The sequence below is a fragment of the Phascolarctos cinereus genome, unplaced genomic scaffold, assembly GCF_003287225.1.
Source record: "Phascolarctos cinereus isolate Bilbo 61053 unplaced genomic scaffold, phaCin_HiC Scaffold_2;HRSCAF=192, whole genome shotgun sequence".
Lineage (NCBI taxonomy): Eukaryota > Metazoa > Chordata > Mammalia > Diprotodontia > Phascolarctidae > Phascolarctos > Phascolarctos cinereus.
The window spans coordinates 37955334-37977387 of NW_027555625.1; the positions used below are offsets into that span (position 1 = coordinate 37955334).

The window sequence follows — 22054 nt, forward strand, 5'->3', positions numbered from 1 at the left end:
TCTATCATGTTTATGCCATTGTATAAATTTGTTCTGGTTTTGGTCACTTCCCTCTGCATTAAGGGCTTACCCAGGTTTCTCTGAATCCATCCATTTCCTGATTTTTTGTGTAACATTAATATTTTATTGATGAAAAAAATAAAACAAAAAGAATATTTTATTGATGCACAGCTATAATGGAATTCTGAACCACAGTAAGCTAAACACAAAGTCTGTTATCAATATGGTGAACCCCACCCTATCCCCACAGGAAGCCACCAAGTTGCCTAAGGAAGGCTGAACCTGGTCAGGTCAGAAAACAGAGTACATAAAAGCTTCTCTGGTCCCTATACTTCCAGCCAGACTGAGATACAGAAACTCACTCCTTTTTTTCTTAAATTATTTTATATTTATATACCATAATTTTTTCAGCCATTTCCCAATTAATGGGTGTGGGAGTCCAAGTTCTTATGGAAAATCTCTAGGTCCTTATAGACTTTAGGGGTCAGTGCTTTAGAGGCTTGCTTCAGGATAAATGCTCCCATGACTCTTGCCCTAGCTCTGTTTGTTAAGGTTTGTTGATTCTAAGTTCTTGCTCATGCCTAGCCTTGAGGCTAGATGGCTGATTCAGGCAGACAATACTAAGAATTGGGCAGGGAAAACAATAGATAGGAAATTTGGCATTAAAATTATTTTCTCAATGTGGATCTTTAGCTGCTTAGATTGTTTATGTTATTAATTAGTGCTTGTAGATCATTTCTCATGGTACAAAGCTGTTTTCTATATAATCTAGTAACCCCTGAAAATAAACTAGTCTTATGAGCATCAGTCTCAGCCTTGCCTAGCCCAACTTTTCTTTCTCCAGTTCCCCTTCCCCTTTTTCTTCCACTGCTCTGTCATACATCCCACTGGCTGGTGGCACTTGGCCACCTGACCAGGGACGACTAGATCCTTGGATGGGAAAGTTTTATACCCTGGGGGAGTAGAAGAGGCTAAGAGACACCACACAGCAGCCCTTACTGAATCAGAGCTCCACTACAACAATGGGAAGAGGTAAAGGGATTTATTCCTGTTGAAAGAAGCAAGACACTAGGCTTATTCAGGGATTTCTCTGCTCTCCTTAAAATGGGTCAGATTCAGTTTAAAAATAGAGAGCAACACCTTCAAGCTTTCTTTCCTCTCATTTGGTTAAAGTGTGTTCTCCCTGGAGAAAACTCCTTCTCCAAGACCTGAAGGAAAATTTTGCCCAGTTTCCATAACATCTGGAAAACCATGAAAAGAAAAAATAGAAATAAATATTATTTGATTTATGCAAGGAATTTCTAACCAACCCCTCTAAGCTTTTGGATTTTCCCGGTCATATTTTTTCTGTATTTGTTCTGTGTTTGTCTGTGTGGTATGACTGAAGCATCCGTGCATGTAATCTGATAACCTTTGTAACCAGGTAGCAAGAATCGCATTCCTAGACTCGAGTTCCGCTTTCTTTCTCCCCTTCTCCCTCCCTAATACCAGCTGCCTCACAGGAGCAGGTGGATGGGAGAGAGAAGGAGAGAAAAATACTTTGTTATTTAGGTTACATGACTGGTAAAAGACAAGAAAGTTTAAGCATGCAGGAATGAGGGAAGTATGGGTAGAAAGAAAAGCATAATCTGTTTGAATGAACAGTGTGAACAGAGGGTTTGAGAGTAAAAGATTTGGAAACTTTTGGAGAATTGTTAGGAAAAAATTCTCTTTCTTTTTACATTCTGGACTCTGGCCAACTTTTTGAGTGTGAAATGAAAGATAAGAAAGATAAGCTGTTGGAAAATTTTTTGTTCCCCTCTTCCCCATTCAGCTTTGGCCAGGTTGTGGCTCCCAACTAGGCCCGGGGCTGGGGTGTGGGAGAGAGGAAGAGAAAGAGGAAAGGAGGGTGAACTTCTTCCCCTCAGATCAAAAAGAAAAGTTTTTATGTATTGGAACACAACCAAAAGATAACTTAGTTCATTCTAACCGGTAATGTATTTGCTTCAAGTTTTAAAAATCTAGTATTGTTTCCAGTTGGTAAACTTTTGTATTGTTAGGTCAAGCAATTTTTCATAATTTGGAGTTTATCAAAGTGTGAACTAAAAGAAACTGAAGGACAGTGGGAAAATTGTGTAAAACCATTTAAATCATTTTATCAAGCCTTGCTAATCTTGTCTTGTAATGTTTTACAGCTGAGAATTAGAAAATCAGGTATTTCCATCTTTACCTGTAATTAAAGAACAGCTTATAGTTAAAACAATTTGACTGTCACTTATGAAAATTACCAGATTGTTAATTAATTTATTTGGAGTTGCTGTTGTAATGTAAAAACCTAGAATTGTTAATTAGTTACTTGTGTGTGAAAAGGAGGGGCACAAGGCAATTTCCCTTTAGTTTGTAAACTTGCCAAGGTCCCTAGAAACCATCTGTGTGGGCAAGGTCATTCTGCCCTGAGAAAAGAACTTGTTTGCATTATAGAGTTCCTAAACAATTCATTTGGCTTACTGAGAATTTGCAAGTGTATAGAAATGATTTCTAATGATTGGCTTTTACACCAAGACAAGTTTAAATTTGAGAAAAAAGGATGTTAAGTGAAATCTCTTATATATATGAGTCCTACTACAACTTTATTACTTATTACAACTCCATGAGAATAAAATTAACTATCTGGCTTTAAGCTGTGATTAGTGATGCTTGCTGTTTGAGGTAAAAGACTCTTAGGACTATAACTAATTTTGTTTTGAGTTTGAATGTGGGTATAGTTGTCTCCATTAAATCAGTATTTGAAGTATCCCTATTGTGTTCCTTTAAGAAGGAATATTTCCCACCATGTACCAAAATTTTGTTCATAACACTATCAGACCTGTGAGACAGAGATATTCCCAGGCAAAAAGACTTCCTTATATGGATGATATACTTTGCAGTTGTGCTACTACTAGCGAACTCTCCTTATTGACGCCTAAGCTTTAACAAGCCCTTCAGTCTCATAGATTTATAATTGCCCCTGAAAAGGTACAAAAGAAATTACCCTTTGCTTACTTTAGATATGTTGTTTCACAGTCTACAATTAGACCCCCAAAATATTACAAATTAGGCAAGATTCCTTAACAACTCTTAATAATTTTCAAAATATTTCTTAAAGGTACTAATTAGCTTTAGCCTGCCTCGAAGATCACCACTAATCAATCATTTAATCTTTTTACCACCCTCAGACACCTCACCAAGAATATTTACACCTCAAACAAAGGATGAATTTAAACTAGTAGAATAATAGATACCTGAAACCCAATTAATTCCCCTTCATTGCTGGGGGAGCGATATTTTACATCAAATGGGAGCTGTCATTTTCTCCCGCACCCCCCCCTAAAAAAAATTTATACTGAGGGCCACTGTTTGTGCTTTTCCTATCCATAAAGCTGATAAAATACACTGGAAATCTGAAAAACCTGTTTGGGTGGAACAGTGGCCTTTGACAAAGGAGAAGCTTTTTGCATTAAAACAATTAGTCAAACAACAACTTTTAGAAGGACATATAGAACCCTCTACAAGTCCTTGGAGTTCATCTGTTTTTGTTATTAAAAAGAAGTCAGGGAAATGGAGGATGCTTCATGACCTCCGAGCTATTAATGACACTATGGTGACTATGGGTCCCCTCCAACCCATTCTCCCCTCACCCACTATGATTCCTGTTTTCTGGCCTTTGATACTTACTGATTTACAAGATTGCTTTTTTACTATTCCATTGCAATACCCAGTGTTAATGTACAACAACCTACAACCAGGTTTCGATGGAAAGAAAGTCCTTCCTCAAGGCATGAAAAACAGTCCTACAATGTGTCAAAATTTTGTTAATAAAGCTATACAACCAATTAGGAAAAAATTTCCCAACGCAAAAATAACGTACTATATGGATGACATGCTTTGTAGCTGTTCCACTAAAAATGAACTCACACATTTATTACCTCAGCTTCATTTAGCTTTAGCCGAATATGGACTTATTATAGCCCCAGAGAAAGTTCAAGAAAAATCTCCATTTTACTACCTAAGTCATATTGTCACCCAAACAATGGTGAAGCCACCAAAAGTACACTTAAGGCCTTAATTCTTTAAAAACACTTAATGCTTTTCCAAAACTCTTAGGGGATATTTCTTGGCTTTGACCAGCACTCCAAATTACTACAGAACACTTGGCTAATCTCTTTTTTACACTTAGAGGAGATCCTGATCTAAATTCCCCTAGCACATTAACTCCTGAGGCAAAAAAGGAACTTCAATTTGTGGAACAGAAAATTTCTGAAGCTCAACTCACCCATATTTCCTTAAATGAAGAGGTACAAGGTGCTATTCTTAGTACTCCAGTGTCCCCTACAGGAATTTTATTTCCATCTTCTGGAGTCTTAGAATGGATTCACCTCCGTCATCAATTCCCCAGTTCTATAACTCCTTATCCTACAATGGTAGCTTATCTAATAATAACACTTCATAAAAGATATCTCCAACTTACAGGAAATTTACTTTCTGTTATTCATCAACCTTATAATAAAAAACAAATAGACACTCTTGTTTCCTCTTCAGAGGATTGGCAAATTGCGATTACTACTTTTTCTGGCCGTATTGAAGATCACTTACCATCTCTCAAGATATTAGCCTTTCTTACTAATTATTCGTGGGTATTTCCAAAAATTGTTAGATCTAACCCCATCCCTTCAGCACCCACTGTGTTCACTGATGGCTCAAGTACAGGTATGGCAGGATATTATATCTTGCCAACTCAAAGAAATTATACTCAAACATCTCACTCTTCTGCACAAAAGGCTGAATTAGCAGTCTTATTATTACTTCAGGATTTTACTGAGCCTATTAATGTTCTTTCTGATAGCAAATACTCTATGTCTCTCAAAATATAGAGACTGCAAAGTTAAAATATATTGCTAATACACAATTATATACTCTTTTTCAACAACTTCAAAACTTACTTCATTCACATTATCACCCTATCTATATCACCCACATATGAGTACATTTTAATTTGTTGGTACCTCTTACTGAAAGTAATACCATTATTGATTCGTAACTACAATTCTATCCAACACTTTTAACCCCTACCATACAACAAGCTATTAATTTCATTCCCAGTTTCACCAAAATGCTAACACTTAACTTTTTATTAAGGTTTTATTAGGCCTTTTATTAACTATATTCTACCAATGCAACAACCTTAATTGTAGAAAGGATAACATTTTGTGACAATTTTTGAATGCATAAACCCCTGCACTATTAGAAACAGAAAAAATAATTTTTTTAAATAAATAAGCTGTTCCAAATATATCACTTTTATTAACCCTCCCTCTTTTGCCATTAATCCCAGAGGCTTTTCTCCCAAACATATTTGACAAATACATGTAGCTCATATGCCTTCTTCTAAAAAGCCTTCTTATATTCATGTTATAGAAGATACTTTTTCTTCTTTCACTTTTGCCACTTTACAAACAAGTGGAACAATTAAACATGTAATCAATCATATTTTTCAAGCCTTTGCAGTTAAGGGTGTACTTAAACAAATTAAACCAGATAATGCTCCTGCTTATGTTAGCAAAGCATTTTGTTCCTTTTATGTTTTTTATGAGATGTCTCTGATCACAAGCATTTTATATAATTAAAAACAAAGATATTAAAACTATTCTTCTTAAAAAAGGGGGTATCTGGGCTATTACCCCTCATTGACAACTGGCTATTAATTTTTGACAACTGGTTATTAATTTTTTAAATATTAACAAAGATGGGTACACTCCAGCCGAAAAACATCTTGAGAAAAATAAACATCCAGAGGCTTGGATCCATTACTACCTTGGGGACAAGGGTATACTTGTTTTTCAGAAAACTTTGATAAACCTCTCTGGATACCAGAGAAAAATATCCAAGCATGTACCACAACTCACAGCTCAAATGCAAAGTATGAGGATTTGGGGAAAGCACAGAAGGAGCAGATCTACAGTGATGAGTCACCTTCCCATATGGGGTCAAGTGAAAGCTCCTTCTTATCGAGCAATGGAAGACTCCTGAACTTCTATTTTTAGCAATAGTAGCTTTACTTTCTCCCCAAATGTGTAATGTACAGAGTGCTCGGCACTGGACGTATTTTACTTTTCCCCCCTGGTGGCAACCCCTCACATATATGGACAAATTGGGAACTATGTATGCTAATAACACCCTTATATTCGGAAGCCAAGAATACCCCTTTCTCCAGAACAGAGCCAATGTTACAATTACCCTTAGATCTCTAGCATCCAGGATACCTATATGTTTTTCAAAATTTAGCAACAATGTTGAACCCTGTCTTTTTCTTGTTACATCATTTTTTAATACCAGTTTGTCTAATGGATATGTAAATTTTACTCAGTCTAATACTACTTTGGAATAGAATGTTACTTGTGTCAATTGTATTCTCAAACAATGTATTGATAATAATGACTATATTGTACTTTTGATAAAATAACCATCATTTGCTATTTTCCCTACTAACATCTCACGTGAATAATAGTTCCAGACATCTGGTGAACATGCTCTTCAGATTATTACTTCCCCCCTAAGTCAATCAAAACGATTTATTGGTCTCCTTATTACTAGTTTAATCACTGTTGCTTCTCTTATTGTATCCACTATTGCTATTGTGCTACAATCTGAAATTCCAACTGCATAATTTGTAAATGACTTAGCAAAAACTATAAGCTTAGCACTTAAAACTATTGATAGAGATATATTGTATAAGGTCAATTTATTAGAGCAATCAGTATTGTATTTAGGAGATGAGTTAGAAACCTTGAAAACAAGGTGGCTATTGCAATGTGATTATAGATATTCATATATTTATGTTACCCTGCTGCCCTGTGATGCTTCAGATCCTCATATCATTGGTTAAGATACATGCTGGCCTACTGGGGGCCTGGCACGATTCCAGTATTACCCTCAATATTAATACTCTTCATGATATTACTTCCAATATTGAAAACAGTCCCTGTCTTGGGATTCACCCACATAAAATAGCAAATATTATCCTGTCCACATTACACCAACTTTCACCCTTTTTTGAGCGTGTCCTTGATTTTGCATATGCTCCCCTGTGGCATTAGCCCAATTTATTTTTGGTTTTGTTTACCATTATTTTTAAGATTCATATATGCTCCCATCAGATCAATAATGAGTCAATTGCACTAACTTAAATTAAAAAACAAAAAAGGGGGAGATATGGGAGGCTGAGTGCTTATGGAAAATCTCTAGGTCTTTATAGAATTTAGGGGTCAGTACTTTAGAGGCTTGCCTTGGGATACATGCTCCCATAACTCTTGCCCTAGCTCTGTTTGTTAAGGTTTGTTGATTCTAAGTTCTTGCTCATGCCTAGCCTTGAAGCTAGATGGCTGATTCGGGCAGACAATACTTAAGAACTGGGCAGGGAAAACAATAGATAGGAAATTTGGCATTAAAATTATTTTCTCATGAGATAATGAGGATCTTTAGATGATCAGATTGTTTATGTTATTAATTAGCGCTTGTAGATCATTTCTCATGGTACAAAGCTGTTTTCTATATAATAATCTTGTAACCCTGAAGATAAACTAGTCTTATGAGCATCAGTCTCAAAATTGCCTAGCCCAACTTTTCTTTCTCCAGTTCCCCTTGCCCTTTTTCTTTCACTGCTCTGTCGTACATCACACCAGCCGCTGGCAAATGGGCATCCCCTTTGGTTCTAGTTCTTTGCTACTACAAAAGAACTGCTATGAATACTTTTGTCCCCATGAGTCGTTTCCCTCTTTTTTCTCTTTGGGGTACACGTCTAGTGTTGTTTTGGGGTTTTTTTAGAGGGGTTCTTTTCAAAGAGGACCAATGACATCATAGGTGATGTCTTGACTCATGTGTGCATTAGATTTAAGTGAGGCAGAGTTGCAAAGTCTTCAGCCTCACTCTTTCTTCCAGTCATCAAAGTCTAGTGGCAGGACAAAAATTAGGAATGCCTGGCAATGGCCCAGGATGCAGTGGATGACCTTTGATGCCTGACCAAGCTCTAAGCTCGCCTCAGTGCCAACTTCAGCCGCCTTCATGACCACTGGAACAAATTGTTTCCATCTGCCCATTCCAAGAGGGAAGTCGCCAACTGGCTTAGGGTAGACAGACCTCTAACTCACCAGAGATATGACACCTTTCATCTCCCTCAATCTGGTTTAGCCCATCTGCTGAGATGGTTTTACTGAGGTGTGGCCACCCCATATGCTACAGCTTCCTGGAGCCACAAGTGAGAATTGGGTGAGAAGTGGACAGCAAAGGTGGGTGAACAGCGCTGAAAAGGGATTGGCAGCCTTCACAACAGAGGTGCTAGTCTTCTCTCAACACCCCATAATAGTAGTGCTAGTATCTTTGGGTCAAAGGACATACACAATTTACAACTTTTGGGGTACAATTCCAATCTATTTTCCAAAATAACACATAGGCAGATTTGCAGTTCTACCAAGAATGTTCAGTACACAGTTTCCTAGCTCTAGTTTTTTTCTTATGTTAAGCCTAAGTTTTCATCTCTTTCTGCTCAGTTTGATTAGGATGTTGTGTACATGAAGAATGGTAAGAGGCAAGGCTAGAAGGCAAATATATAGGCCAGATCATGAATCCCCGACAAATTCCAGTACAATGACTTTAAATTTCACTTAAAAGGCAGTGTGGGAGAACTGAAGCTTTTTTTTTTAAGGCAACTGGGGTTAAGTGACTTGCCCACGGTCACACAGCTAGTAAGTGTCAAGTGTTTGGCCTGAGTCTGCATTTGAACTCAGGTCCTCCTGACTTCAGGGCCGGTGCTCTATCCACTGAGCCACCTAGCTGCCCCTGAAGCTTTTTTTTTTAAAGTAAAGAGCAATATGATTAGAAAGCAGCATTAGGAAGATTATTTGGGCAGCAGTACTTCCTCATGCTCTTGGTCTTTCAAAAATCAGCTGCAGTGACTCAGCAATCACATTCACCAACACACTTGGAGAAGCCTGGCAGACACTGATCTGTGCTGGTGTCTTGAAAACCCAACAAGAACAGTTTAGCCCTCGATACCACTGGAGACATTTCTTTGGGGTCTGCACTCCCCTCTAGCCTTCGTTCTGTTCCTTCCATTCCAAACTTTATTCTTCTATGCAGAAAGACATCAAGGAGGACTTGGGCATGCATCTTTGCCTTCTTCTTCCTGGCCTCCATTGTCACTGTTCCTTCTCTCCCAATGTAGTGGTTGTGTGGCTTTTTCTTTCTCTTTTCCTCAGTATAACTTAATGATCTCCAGCCTTTGCCTTATCAATGTCCTCTGGCCTCAGCTCATTCTCAGCATTGCTTTCTCAGGACCAGTGATACGGGTAGTGCAAACACTGAGCCTGGGGATCACGAGGCACGATCGCACTGACCAAGAGACCCTGGAACTGACCGTCAGAGGGTCCCAGAGACGCTGGGTTGCATCGGTCGCCACCCTGTCCACACGACACTCTCCATCAGTTCCATGGAGATGGGTTTGACACACACAGACTTCACCCACTCAAACACGCGTCAGTCTCTCTGTCTCTCTCTCTCTCTCTCTCTCTCCACACACACACCCCTCTTGTCTTCCAGGTAGGGCCCCCCCAGTGCAGCAGGAAGGATGTAGGTGGCCCTGTTCGCCCTTCCACCCCGACACTGGGGACATGTTTTCTTTTTCGAAGAAAAAACTCAACAGGAGCAGCTGGAACGTTTCTCTCTACGTGGTCTAGAACGAAAGGATAGCTGAGGATAGGTCTCTTCACGCGGGTCCACGCACACTCGGACACTTTAGCATCTCCGCGATGCTTCCTCGGTGCTTCTGCTCGGGCTAGGCAGCTGAACCTCCCAACTGGCCCCACTCAGCCCCCTCGCCCACTCGCAGTGTTCATTATGAATGACGTGTAAGGAGGCCCCGCCCCCAGCTCTGGAACCACGCCTCTGGGCCCGGGAGCTGCGCCTGCGCAGAAGCAGCCTGGATGAGCCCCTTCCCAGAGAAGTTTCCTGAGGAGTTAGGAATGACCGTGGAAGCTGGACCCACATCCATTTCCCAGCACCCCCTGGAGAAAAACGCTCCAGCCGGGGTCTGGGGTCTCCCAGGCCTAGAGCCGCCCGGACATCCCGCCCCGCCCCCGGATCGTGAGGGATGTTGGGAGTTGTAGTTCCGGACAGATTCCGCGCAGGCGCAGTACTTGGATGAGAAAGCGGCCCGGTTTTCAGAGAGCCGAGTATTATTGGGCGAGCCTTCACGCCGCTAGTGGGTGAGGGAAGGGGAAAGGAGGAGGAGGGTGTGTGTTTGACGCGAGTCTGTGCTGGCCCGAAAGGGTGCATGAGTGAAAGTGAGTTCTAGTTTGCGCTCAGGTGAAAGTGTGAAGAAATATGGGTGCGTGTCGGTGTGCCTGTGTGCGTGTTTTTGTCGTGCGTGTGCGCGTCTAGGCGCTCCCGCAGGGAACGGAGTTTCTGAGAATGAGCGGTCCCGCATACGAAAGTGTGTAAATGTGTGAGAGTGTCCAAGTGTGTGTGTCTGAGTATGAAAGTGAGTGTGTTCAGGAACAGAACGGGCAGGGGCGGGAGTGGAGAAGGGGAAGTGGGGGTCCATATTCGAACCCGAGGCCGGGCACCAGAAAGGATGGGGGGCTGGCCCTGGAGAGGAGCTGAGGGTCCTCTTGCAGAGCTGACAAGGGAGCCCCTAACAGGGAGGAGAAGGGGTCCTCCCAGGACCGAGCCCTGGCGGCAGGCTGGGATCGATCAGTCAGCCATAATGATTAGGCACCTCCTGTGTGCCGGCTCAGGGTCGGGTCGGAGGTGCCTAGGAAAGGCAGGATCCCCCCTGCTGGGGCGGGGCGGCAGCGTGTAATGTCAGGTGGCTGAGCAGAGCAGGGTGCGGGGGCCGCTGGAACGGGCCGATTATGACATTTTCCTTGTGTGTTTCATCCATTTCATTTGGGCAGAGCAGGGTCCGAGTGTAGCTTTGCTGGTTGTCTAGCCTTATAAAGTGGTGGGGAGGCTAGTAAGGAGGCCGAGTAAAGGTATTGAACCCTCCCCAGCAGGTGCCTGTAGAGGATGTGAAAGATGGTCTAGGGGGGAGGCCCTGGGCAGGAGGGGGCGGGGAAAGGTCTCCTGCAGAAGGTGAGATCTGAGCTGAGCCTTGGGGGGCGCTGGGGAAGCCGGGAGTGAAGGCTAGGCAGAGGCTACCAGGACTGGGGGATAGCCCACATGGTTGGGAGGTGGAGGGTTGTTGGAGAGTAACAGCAGGAGCCCAGTGAAGCCAGAGGGTCCAGTGCTGGGAGGGGAGCAGCAGTAAAGGGGAAGGAGCCCTACGAAGGTCTGCAGGGGCCAGGTGTAAATACCAGAGGGCTTTGTCTTGGGTCCTGGAGGCAGTAGGGAGCCATTGTTGCTTATGGAGTAGGGGAGGGACAAGGTCAGAGCAGGCTTGAGGAAAATCGCTCTGGAGGCTGAGTGGAAGATGGATTGGAGTGAAGAGAGGCTGAAGGCAGGGAGACCAGAGTCCAGGCAGGAGCCTGTACTGGGACAGTGGCTGTGTGGGTGGAGAAGGGGCTGTGTGGATGAGATGGGAAGAGAAATGATGAGATTTCACAACAGATGAGAGCTGGGGCAGAGGGATAAGAGAGAGAGGAGCCATGAATGATCTCAGAGACTGAGCCTGAGTGACAGGGAGGATGGGGATGCCCAAGACAGGAGGGGGCAAGTTGGGGATTAGGAAGGGTGTCAGGGGAGAGACTAAGTCCTGACTTGGACAGGTTGATTTGGATGTGCTTGTGGGACAGCTGGTACATTTGAGATACTCGAAAGGCAGGGGATGACATGGGTCTGTAGTTCAGGAGAGAGACTAGATCTGTTGACCCAGAAAGCATCTGCTTAAACTTGATCTGTCCCCCCTGGGAGTTAATGAGGTCAGCAAGCCAGATCATGTGGAGGGAGATGAGCCAAGGGCACAGGACAGAACCTTGGGGTCACCTATGGTCAGTGGGCATGGTCTAGGTGAAGATCTAGGAAAGGTCAGAGAAGCAGGGGGAGAGCTAGGACGGAAGGGGGTCATGAAAACCTAGAGAGGACAGTGTCCAGGAGGAGACAGGTGAGCAACATGGACAGAGGCTCCCAGATAATGATATAGGGGTGAGGGGGTGCGCTATGCCTGTAGCCAGATCTCCCAGTGTGGTCATCCTCATTCTACCCAAAAAAATGAGATTACTCTAAGATAACCTGTTCTAGATGAGGCCCTGCTGCCCCTCCAGGATCCTTCCCACTTCTAGATGTCTCCTAGTAGTTTTTAATAGTCATTGAATTAATGGTTTTAAAATAATTAGTAGAATGATAGTAAGTCATTAATTGTTAATAGTAATTAAATTAGTAGTTTCAATAATTAGTGTAATGATAGTCATTAATGGTTTTGAATAGTTATTAAAGTTAGACCCTTTAATGACAGGGTCTAGAAATTTGCCAGGAATCAAAGTCTAGCTCACTGGCCTGTAGTTTAGATTCCTCTTTCTTTCCTTTTCTGAAAGCTGGGATAACCTTTGCCCTTTCCCAGTTCTTTGGCACCTCTCATGTTGTTTACAATCTTTTTGAGTTCTCTGAGAATGACTCCAAGAACTCACCTCTCTCATGATTTTCAATAGCCTGGTGAATGAGGGCCACTCAATGCAGCGTTTTGGAGGCAGGGCGTTTGGGTGAGTTTTCGTTTTCCACAGAGGCTTTATCGGCTTTTTCTGCTCATTTGCTACTCTCAGCATAAAAATCCTCTCCAAGTGAGCGATTATATGTTAAATCAGAGTTCATACTAGGAAGACAGGAAGAAACAACCCACAAAAAAAGAAACAAAACACAAAAAAGATTCAGTGTGTCCAAAACAGTAAAATGGCATTTTAAAACCAACTGGAGATAGGAAGAAAGCTGAGATTCTCTTATCCTAGAAAAGGGGGTTGACAGGACAACTCAGTGACATTTCCTGGCTTTCCCTTTTTGCACAGGAAACATCTCATCCTTACCTATGTTAGGAATACTTTCTCATTTTAAGGGGTGCTATAATTGGTTGACGAGACCAAGAAAGAGAAAAGGGAACTCTAGGGGAGGGAGTCTGGCTGATGCTTGGCTCACTTCAGATGTGCGCTCAGGGAAAGGAGCTTGTCCTTCATGGCCTTGGCTGGACATCTTGGAATCTCTGACTAACACAGATGGTCATGAGCTCATTCATTTAAAGGACAGCACCATCGGTTTGTTCCCGGCCTGAATTTCTGATGGAACGCTTTAACTCACGTACCATTCTCCAGTCTTTCATGCATACGGTAGGCCCAGCTAAGTGTTCCTTCCTTTGTAGGAATGATGGGCATATGGGGAGAGGGGAAATTACCCCCTAAGAGACTGGTCTCCTCCTGACTTCTTTCTCCTTCTCCAGTTCTGGCTTCTCAGTGCTCTGCTCTTCCCCAAGAAAAAAGGGAATGACTTCTGTGCTCCTAACAATCAGATCTCAGGTGAGTTAGGATATTTTCCCTCTCCTGAAAGGCCTTCCTTTTTCTCAAAGTGTGGATCATTCCCTTTACCTTGTCTTCAACCAAGTTGCATCTAGGGGCCTGAACCTCAGTTTTTGTCCATTGAAGGCTGGTGCAATTCTAACAGATGGTAGAGTCTACAGATGTTTAGAATTGGAAAGAATAGTCTAATGCCCTAATTTAATAGATGAGGAAGCTGAGACCCCTCAGATGACAGATGAATTTTCTTACTCAAGCTCACCTGTGACAGAACCTGGGGTCTTCATTTTGTTGTGCTGCTCCACTCACCAAATGTCTTTATTCTGACTGCCCCTTTGGACTAATACTGGTTTGTTCAACCTCATGTGTAGCCAGAGTTGAGCCTAAAACCTAATTCCTATCTTCAAACAGTCTACAGAGACAGCAAGACATACTCACTAGAAGTAGCTTTTGTAAAGTTTTGATACATTATGCAAACCCTCATATTACTGTCATTTGAATCCTCTATACTGTACAGTTCCAGAAAATATACAGGGGAAATGAGATAAATGAGGGATTCTGGCTGGTAATGTTTTGTAGTTAAAGTATTGTAAAACCTTTCTTAAAAGTAAGGATGAGGACAGATATTACAAAATAGTAGCAGTATGGTCCAGTGTTCAGTGATTTACAGGTGGAAGGGACGTTCCATGTCATCTCTCTATTCCAAGTGCCTCATTTTTTAGATGAGGAAGCATGTCCAGAGAAGTTTGATTTGGCAAAGGTTACACAGGGAATAACAGGGAGAGCTCGTATTTGAACCCAGGCTCTCCTACCACACATCCATCACTCTCTACTAGCCATGCTTTATTAATCTGATTTTTGTTACCATTTAAAGTTGTTTTTATTCACTTAGCTTTCTAATTGTGTATGTTTTTTTCATTATGCCCTAATCACTCTGTATCACTTCTTACAGATCTTCCTCTATTTATTTGAAATCTTCGTATTTGTCATTCCTTATAGCACATTCCTCAATCTTTTGGAACAGAGTTGAGGGGGGTGACTATATACATATAGATATATTTGCACGTGAGTTTTTTTCCTGTTGTCAATAAATGGCTTAAGATATAACACCTAATTAATTGTAGGAACAGCTAGCTTGGGCAGAGGGTATAAACAGCTTTGTAACTTTTCCTGTGGAATTCCAAAGGATTTTCTAACATAGCTGGACCACCTTGCATCTCCAGGACCAGGGAATGTTTCATATCCCACAAACATTGAGTTTTTCTCTCTTTGACAGTTTGATAGGTGTGAACTGAAATGGCAGAGTCTGCATGTGTCTGGTTATTAGTCATGTTGAGGTTCTTGAACATCTGCATTAAATCTTTTGACAATTTTTCACTAATATCCTTTCCCACTTATGTACTGGGGGTAGGGGTTTGGTATAAATTCTTTGTGGATTTTGGATGTTACGTGTTTATCATTACAGTGTGCACAAAGATTTGCAGAAGCATATCTTTTCTTAGGGTTGAAGATCCTAAGCTAGAAGGGACCTCTGAGGCCGTGAATCCCAAGCCTCTCACTTTACACTTGAGGCAACTGAGGTTAGGGAGCACAAATGACTTGTCCAAGACCACACAGGTAGCATAAGTTTCAGAGGTGAGATTTGAACCCAGGTCCTCTGATTTCAGAGCCAAGTGCTCTTTCTACTGTACTTCTCTGCCTTTTTTTCATTCTACACGTATGTATTTTGTTTGAGCAAAAGCATTTTCTTCTCATGGAATTGGAGTCATCTGTTTTGCTTTTTGTGACATTGTCTTCACTGTGTCTGGTTACAAACTCATGCCCTAATCCTTTGCCCCAGTGCCCCTCTTTCTGCCCCCGGATCCTGAGGAGTTCAGAGGCAGAAAGACCATGCTCCGTCTGCCCCAAGGTTCATGTGGCCCTTCTTTGTGCTAGGGAAGAGCTGAAGGCAGCGTGAGTTCTCATCACTTGGGAAAGGGCTGAACAGATCACGATGTTTGAATGTACAGGAAGTTTGTGTCACAAGCTGTGAAGAGCATGAGGACTTCGGAGGAATGTTGGAGGATTTGTGTGAACGGATGCAAACTGAAGAATAACAGAATCTGCAAGTTGGAAGAGATGGTCCCATGTAGTCCCACCGGTATAGATACCAGTTGGGCTGTGAAACTCCTGGAGAAGAGGAACTTCTTTCTTTGTTTGTGTCCTGAGCCCTTCAGCACAATGGCTGGCATGTAGTAGGTGCTTAATAATTGCTTGCTGACCGGACTGCATGAAAGCAGTGCCCACTGTAACATGTCTGAGCAGTGATTGTCCAGCTTCTAGTCTAAGACTTTAAAGAGGGGTAACAACCCCCTACCACTCGGTGCAGCCCATTCCTCTTTTATGTGACTGCAAGGGTTAGGGCATTTTTCTTGCTTTGAATCCTAATATCCTTACATCCATTGCGCCTCATTTTCCCCTCTTGGGAGAAACAGTACAAGACTGATTGTTCTTGCAGAGGACCAGCCTTAAAATTTTTTCTGTTGTTCAAGTCATTTTTCAGTCATGTCTGACTCTTTTCATCCCCATTTGGGGTTTTCTTAGCAAAGATACTGGAGTGGTTTGCCATTTTCTTCTCCTGCCCATTTTTATAGATGAGGCACACAACGTTAAGTGACTTGCCTAGGGTCACGCAGCAAGGAAGTGTCTGAGGCCATATTTGAACGCATAAAGATGAGTTTTTCTGACTCCAGGCCCAGCACTCTATCCACTACACACATTAACTAGAAGTTGACTCTACAGGTATTTGACCAATCCTGGAAAAGAGGCACCTGCTCTTTTCTACCTCAAAGAGTTGGAAATTATCTATAAATCATCTTACAAGCCCATTGTTAAAGTGCACCCATCCCCTCAACTACAAATGTCTCATCAAGCTTGGTGGCTGGAGCTGCTGCTCTCTTCCAGGCCCGATGACTTGGAGCCACCTTCCATGGGTACTATTAAGGCTTTGGGGCCCCCTGAGTCTCAGGGCTCCCAGAGCATCTAGACAAGCTGCATCTGTCATTGAAGAGACAGGCAAGTAGGTCTGGCTTGTCTACCAGTACTGGTGGCAAGAATGCCTTGAAGCAGCTGAGACAGCATTGTCCAGCCCCTGGCAGTGGTCAAAGACTACCTAGTAGAGACAAACTCTTGCTTGTGACCGTAGGCTGCTCGCTCCTTGCCCTTTAGACCCTTACACCTATTTTTATAGCATTTAGGAGCAGAACCCACCCCCTGGCTGACCCCCTTTTTCACTCTGCTTCTCTCTTCCCGGGCCTTTTCCCATCCTGTGACCTACAGTGCTGCCCAGAGAGGATGGGAGAACCTGAATGGGGCTTCTTTGAATCCCTTCATAGCCTTTCAACCGGTGGTCTTAAGAGAGACCTTGGCATGCCAAGTCAACATTTTTGTATCTGAAGCCCTGAATCCTCAGATGAGAAAAGAGGTTGTAAATCTGTTAAGAAGAAAGTATCCTTCTGGAGCTTGGCATGAGAGGAAATATGGGCATACTAGTCTTCCAAGATACGATGACAGTTGGTACATTTGTAAACCTTGAAGCTCGTTGTAAGTGTGTGATTGGTAGTTTTTCCAGTTACCCTCACTGGGCTCTCAGTTTCACCCTGATGTGTTTTTGGGGTGTTGTGGCCTGGGCCAGCCTTAGACCAGTGCCCTGGTAGGTTAGGTTTGATATTGATACAAAATGAGACATACTTAAGTCGTTCAGCAGTTAACAAAAGATTTACTTAGCCTTAGCAGGAGAAGAATATTCAGAAAGCATGGACATCCAGGATTCAGCTGAATGACATGCCCTCAAGTTCCACCAGCCAAGCATCAGAGAGGATGCCTGAACGTTCCCAAGGTGGTTTTGTACTCAGATGATCTGCAAGTGATGTCAATATCCTGAGCTTTCATTGCCTGGGCCAACCAATTCTCTAGGTTGGTCTCAATACCTTTTAAGGAAAAACTAGCCTGACTTGGGTGGGGGCAGGGGTTAGGAAATTGCTCCTATGGCAGGGGGATTTTCAAGCATGACTCACTGTGGGAGCTCATTTGTAAGGCTAACTTTGAATAGGAAACTTTTCTGCAATATTGTGTCTAGTATAAATGTCCAATATGTCCAATAAGTAATTTCTCCAGAAATACTAAAATTCTGCTTAATGCTTTGAGAAACAGTGCCTTTCCATTCTGCCAACTTCATGTCTTTGTCATATTCCCCATGAGGGCTGGTCCCCAAGTGAGCATGTGTATTGTTTGCTATTTCACATACCACTGACGTTCCAAGATGTGGCTGTGGACTTCACCTGGGAGGAATGGGGGCACTTGCAACCTTCACAGGACATGTATTGGGATGCGATACTGGAGAAAGTATTGTGAAGGGCTGATTAGAAGAGGGAAATGCTGCAAATTTTTTTTTTGCTAATTACCTGTTTCCCTTCTACTTGTAGCTGCGCTGGCTTTTGTTTGTAGAAAAACTTATGTAATTGAAGTTGTCCGTTTTATCTTCCCTGATCCTCTTTTTAATTCCTTGTTTGGTCATGAACTTTTCACCCACCCACATGTAGGAAAAGTAATTTATTCCTGTCTCTTCAAATTTGTTTAGAACATGACTTTTTATATTTAATTTAGGCATCCATTTGGAACTTATCTTGGCATAAAGTGTTCTAAACCTAGTTTCTGCTCAGACTGCTTTCTAGTTTTTTCAGCATAATATTCCCACCCTCCCCCTCCCAAATAGTAAGCTAGCAATTCAGGTATTGGGATCTACTAGGTTCATTTGCTTCTGTATGTTGCATATCTAATCTGTTTCTCTGATTAACTTCTCTTTTTTGTAACCAGTATCATATAGTTTTGATGATTTTTGTTTTGTAGTACAGTTTGAGAACTGGTGTTGCTAGGCTCCCTTCCTTGCCATTTCTAAAACATTTCTCTTTAGATTTTTGAGCTTTTGTTCCTGCAGATAATATACCTTATTATTTTTTCTAGCTCTTTAAAGTAATCTTTTGATAGTTTGATTGGTATTGCAAACACTGTATTACTAAGCGATTATTGGTTTGATAGGCTTTCCCCAAATTTATCTGGAGATTACCTTGAAACTTATCAGTCTTTAGTTTACAAAATTAATCTGGTTCTTCTTTCTTAAGATGGAGACATTATCCCCAGCTATTATGAATCAGGATGTTCTGATGACATTTAGAAATGCCTTCAGTACCCTGGAATGTAATTCTTTAAATCTTGGGCAGGTAGGTGCTCTGATACAATATTTCATTAATTAGGTTGGGCTTTAGTTTCTTAGTAACAATGACTGTTCAACTCTTTCCAGGTTAATCGTCATTGTCTTTAAAGACAATCTAGACCTAGTATAAGTCCCTTTGCTTTCTTCCACCACAGAGAATAATGGTTAAATAATGGTTTATATGTTTGTTTCAGGTTCCCTTAGTCAGAAGACAAGATGTGAAGTCAAGGCACCAACTCTAAAGCAGGATATTTTTGTGAGAGAAACATTCCAAGGAATACTTACAAAGGATGGCCCCCGGCAGTCTCCTTTGGAAGAAACTCGGGCTCATGATGTTGAGTTAGAGAGGCAGAAGGAAAATCAAGAGACACACTCTAGGGAGGACAAAATCACTAATGAATCTTCTAGTGGATGTACTGTATTTGGGAGAAAGCTCATCCTGGGGTCAGTTTTCATTCCTCAACAGAGAGTTCCTATAGGAGAAAGTCTCTATAAATGTGATACCCTTGGAAAGAACTTAAAACAGGTTTTAGATCCATTTAAATATAAGAGAATTTCCATTGGGAAGAAATGTTGTAAGGATAGTAAATGCAAAAAGCCTTTCAATTACCAGTCAAATGTTATTCATTACCATAGAAAACATGCTAAAGGGAAACTCCATAAGTGTAACGAATGTAATATAAACTTCAGCAGCATTTCATGCCTTACTGTTCATCAAAGAAATCACAGTGGGGTGAAACCCTATAGGTGTGATGATTGTGGGAAAGCCTTCATCAAGAAAGGAGTCCTTAATAAACATAAGATAATTCATACTAAAGAGAGACAATTGAAATGCAATACATGCGGGCGAACCTTCAGATATTACTCATGTCTTATGAGACATCAGAGAATGCATGCTAATGAGAAACCCTATAAATGTAATGAATGTGGGAAATGCTTTAGGCAAAGGGGAATCCTGAAGACACATCAAATAAGTCATACTAGAGAAAACCATTTGGAATGTAATCTGTGTGGGAAAGGCTTTAGATACCGTGCGTCCCTTAGGGTACACAAGAAACTGCATAGTGGAGAAAAACCTTACATATGTAATGAATGTGGGAAAGCCTTTAGCCTCAAGGGAAACCTTAAAAGTCATGAGAGAATCCATACAGGTGAGATGTCTTTTGAATGTAATGAATGTGGAAGGGCATTTATTCTGAGGAGAGCTCTCAATAGACATAAGAGAGTTCATAGTGCAGAGAAACCCTACATATGTAATGAATGTGGGAAAGCCTTCAGGTGGTGTACAAACCTTAAAACACATAAGAGGACTCATACTGGAGAGAAACCCTATAAATGTGATGAATGTGGGAAAGCATACACTGATCATCAAAGTCTAATTCGTCATCAACTATTTCATGCTGGAGATAAAACCTTTCAATGTGATGAATGTGGGAAAGTCTTTACCCACAAGGCAAACCTTAAATGACATAAGAGGTCTCATTCTGGAGAAAAACCCTACATATGCAATCAATGTAGAAAAGCTTTTATTGTAATGGAAAACCTTAAAAGACATGAGAATTCATACTGGAGAGAAACCCTATAAATGTAATGACTGTGGGAAAGCCTTCACCAATCAGGAAAGCCTAACTTACCATCGTAATCGGGAGAGACCCTTCCAGCGTAGTAAATGTGGAAAAGCCTTCATCCAGAATGGAAAACTTAATAAAGATACAGAAACAAAGCTCAATATCTGTTATAAATGTGAAAGAGCCTTTAACCAGAAGGGAAACCTTAACAGACACAAAATAACTGTAGAGAAACATTCTGAACCTAATTAACATCTTAGTGGGTCTTAGGAGGAAGATGAGCCTTAAAATCTCATTCTGCTGCTTAACTCCACTTGGAGCTTGGGAGCCATTATGTAAGAAATGCTTGAACAGGGACAGGCTGATGATCAGAGTTGTAACAGGAGCTAGAAGGAGTTTTCTAACCCTAAGTCATATAGGTACCTACCACCATGGACTTGAACTCATCATGAGACTCCAGGATTCAAAAGGAAAAAACTTAAGTCTGGGGGAATTCAAGTGGCTTTTGCTAGTTCCCCAGATGGTTGTGGTGTGTCATAATCCCAAGCTGGGTGCTCCAAGAGCATCAGCCTGACCTTTCCAGGGAAGGGCTTCTGAACTCTGCACTCCGGGAGATGGGAAGAGCATAGTAGGTAGCTCTTAGTGGCTGAAGTTCATTCAGAGTGCATGTCAGTAGCACTAAGGTGTCGGAGACAACACAGGCCAGGCTTGACATGATAACCAGCAGAGGTGATGTGGTGCCTGGTGGAAGGCAGACTGCACCCAACAGAGAATAGTTTGGTTGAATGTCAGCCATTCTATAATATTGGAGATGTGAGTCCCTCAAGCCTCACATGTGCCATGTCCACATCAGTACTTCATGTGTTTCCCTTAACCCGTTCCCATGTTCTCTGTGTGTGTCTTTTATGTGTTTCTTGATCATATGTGTGGATAGATAGAGTCATGGGTGTATGCTCAGAAAAAATTGAGTTCACGTCTGGCCTCAGACACTAGAGGTGTGGCCCTGGGCATTGCTTAACTTGTCTGCCTCAATTTCCTCATCTGTAAAATGCGGATAAATAATTGCATCTACCTCCCAGGGTTGTTCTGAGGATCAAGTGAGATAATAATTGTACAGTGTTTAGGCGACCTTGTGGCACATCATAAGTACTACATAAATAAATGTGAGTTATTATTGTTATTTATTATTATTGTTTTATGTTTTCTGCTTGTGTGTTCTTCCCAACTGCTACTGTGGTAACCTGTGGGAAAATGTACCCCATGTGTGCATGGGGTCTCTTATTGCATTATTTACCATGCTACTTGATTAAATATCTTTTTTTTTAATGTGTCTTTGGACTTACTGGTAATATAAACAATTTAGGGGCATATGAGCTATGTTTTTGAGTGAATACTGATCCACAGGGTCCCTCAAACCTAGGATAAGGTTTCTGGGGGTTCATATTAGAGCAGGTAGGGAATATATTAGAGGAAATCATACTGACAGTAGAGTTGTTAAGTGGATTAGACTGCCCCAGGAGCTTAGTGGGTTCCTCACCAATGATAGTTTTAAGTGGTAGTTGGATAATTACCTGTCATATTACAGAGGGTATTCCCATTTAAGTATGAGTTGGACCAAATAATCTTAAGGCACCTTCCTAACTTGTATTAAAAGAGATACTTGGATCTTGAAATACTTGTAACTTGGATTAAATGAGATAACGTTTGTGAAAAACAAAAGAAAACAGGACAGT

General features: G+C 41.7%; 1 protein-coding gene across 1 annotated transcript; it reads left to right on the plus strand.

Moving 5' to 3' along the window:
• The first annotated feature begins 9992 nt into the window (after positions 1-9992).
• Positions 9993-21501, plus strand: LOC110203590 (uncharacterized). The gene is given in 5 exon segments (XM_078149312.1): positions 9993-10274; positions 13005-13319; positions 13430-13505; positions 18948-20307; positions 20309-21501. Coding segments are annotated over 4 exon segments (1749 nt in total). The 5' UTR covers positions 9993-10274; positions 13005-13271; the 3' UTR covers positions 20574-21501.
• Positions 21502-22054: the final 553 nt, after the last annotated feature.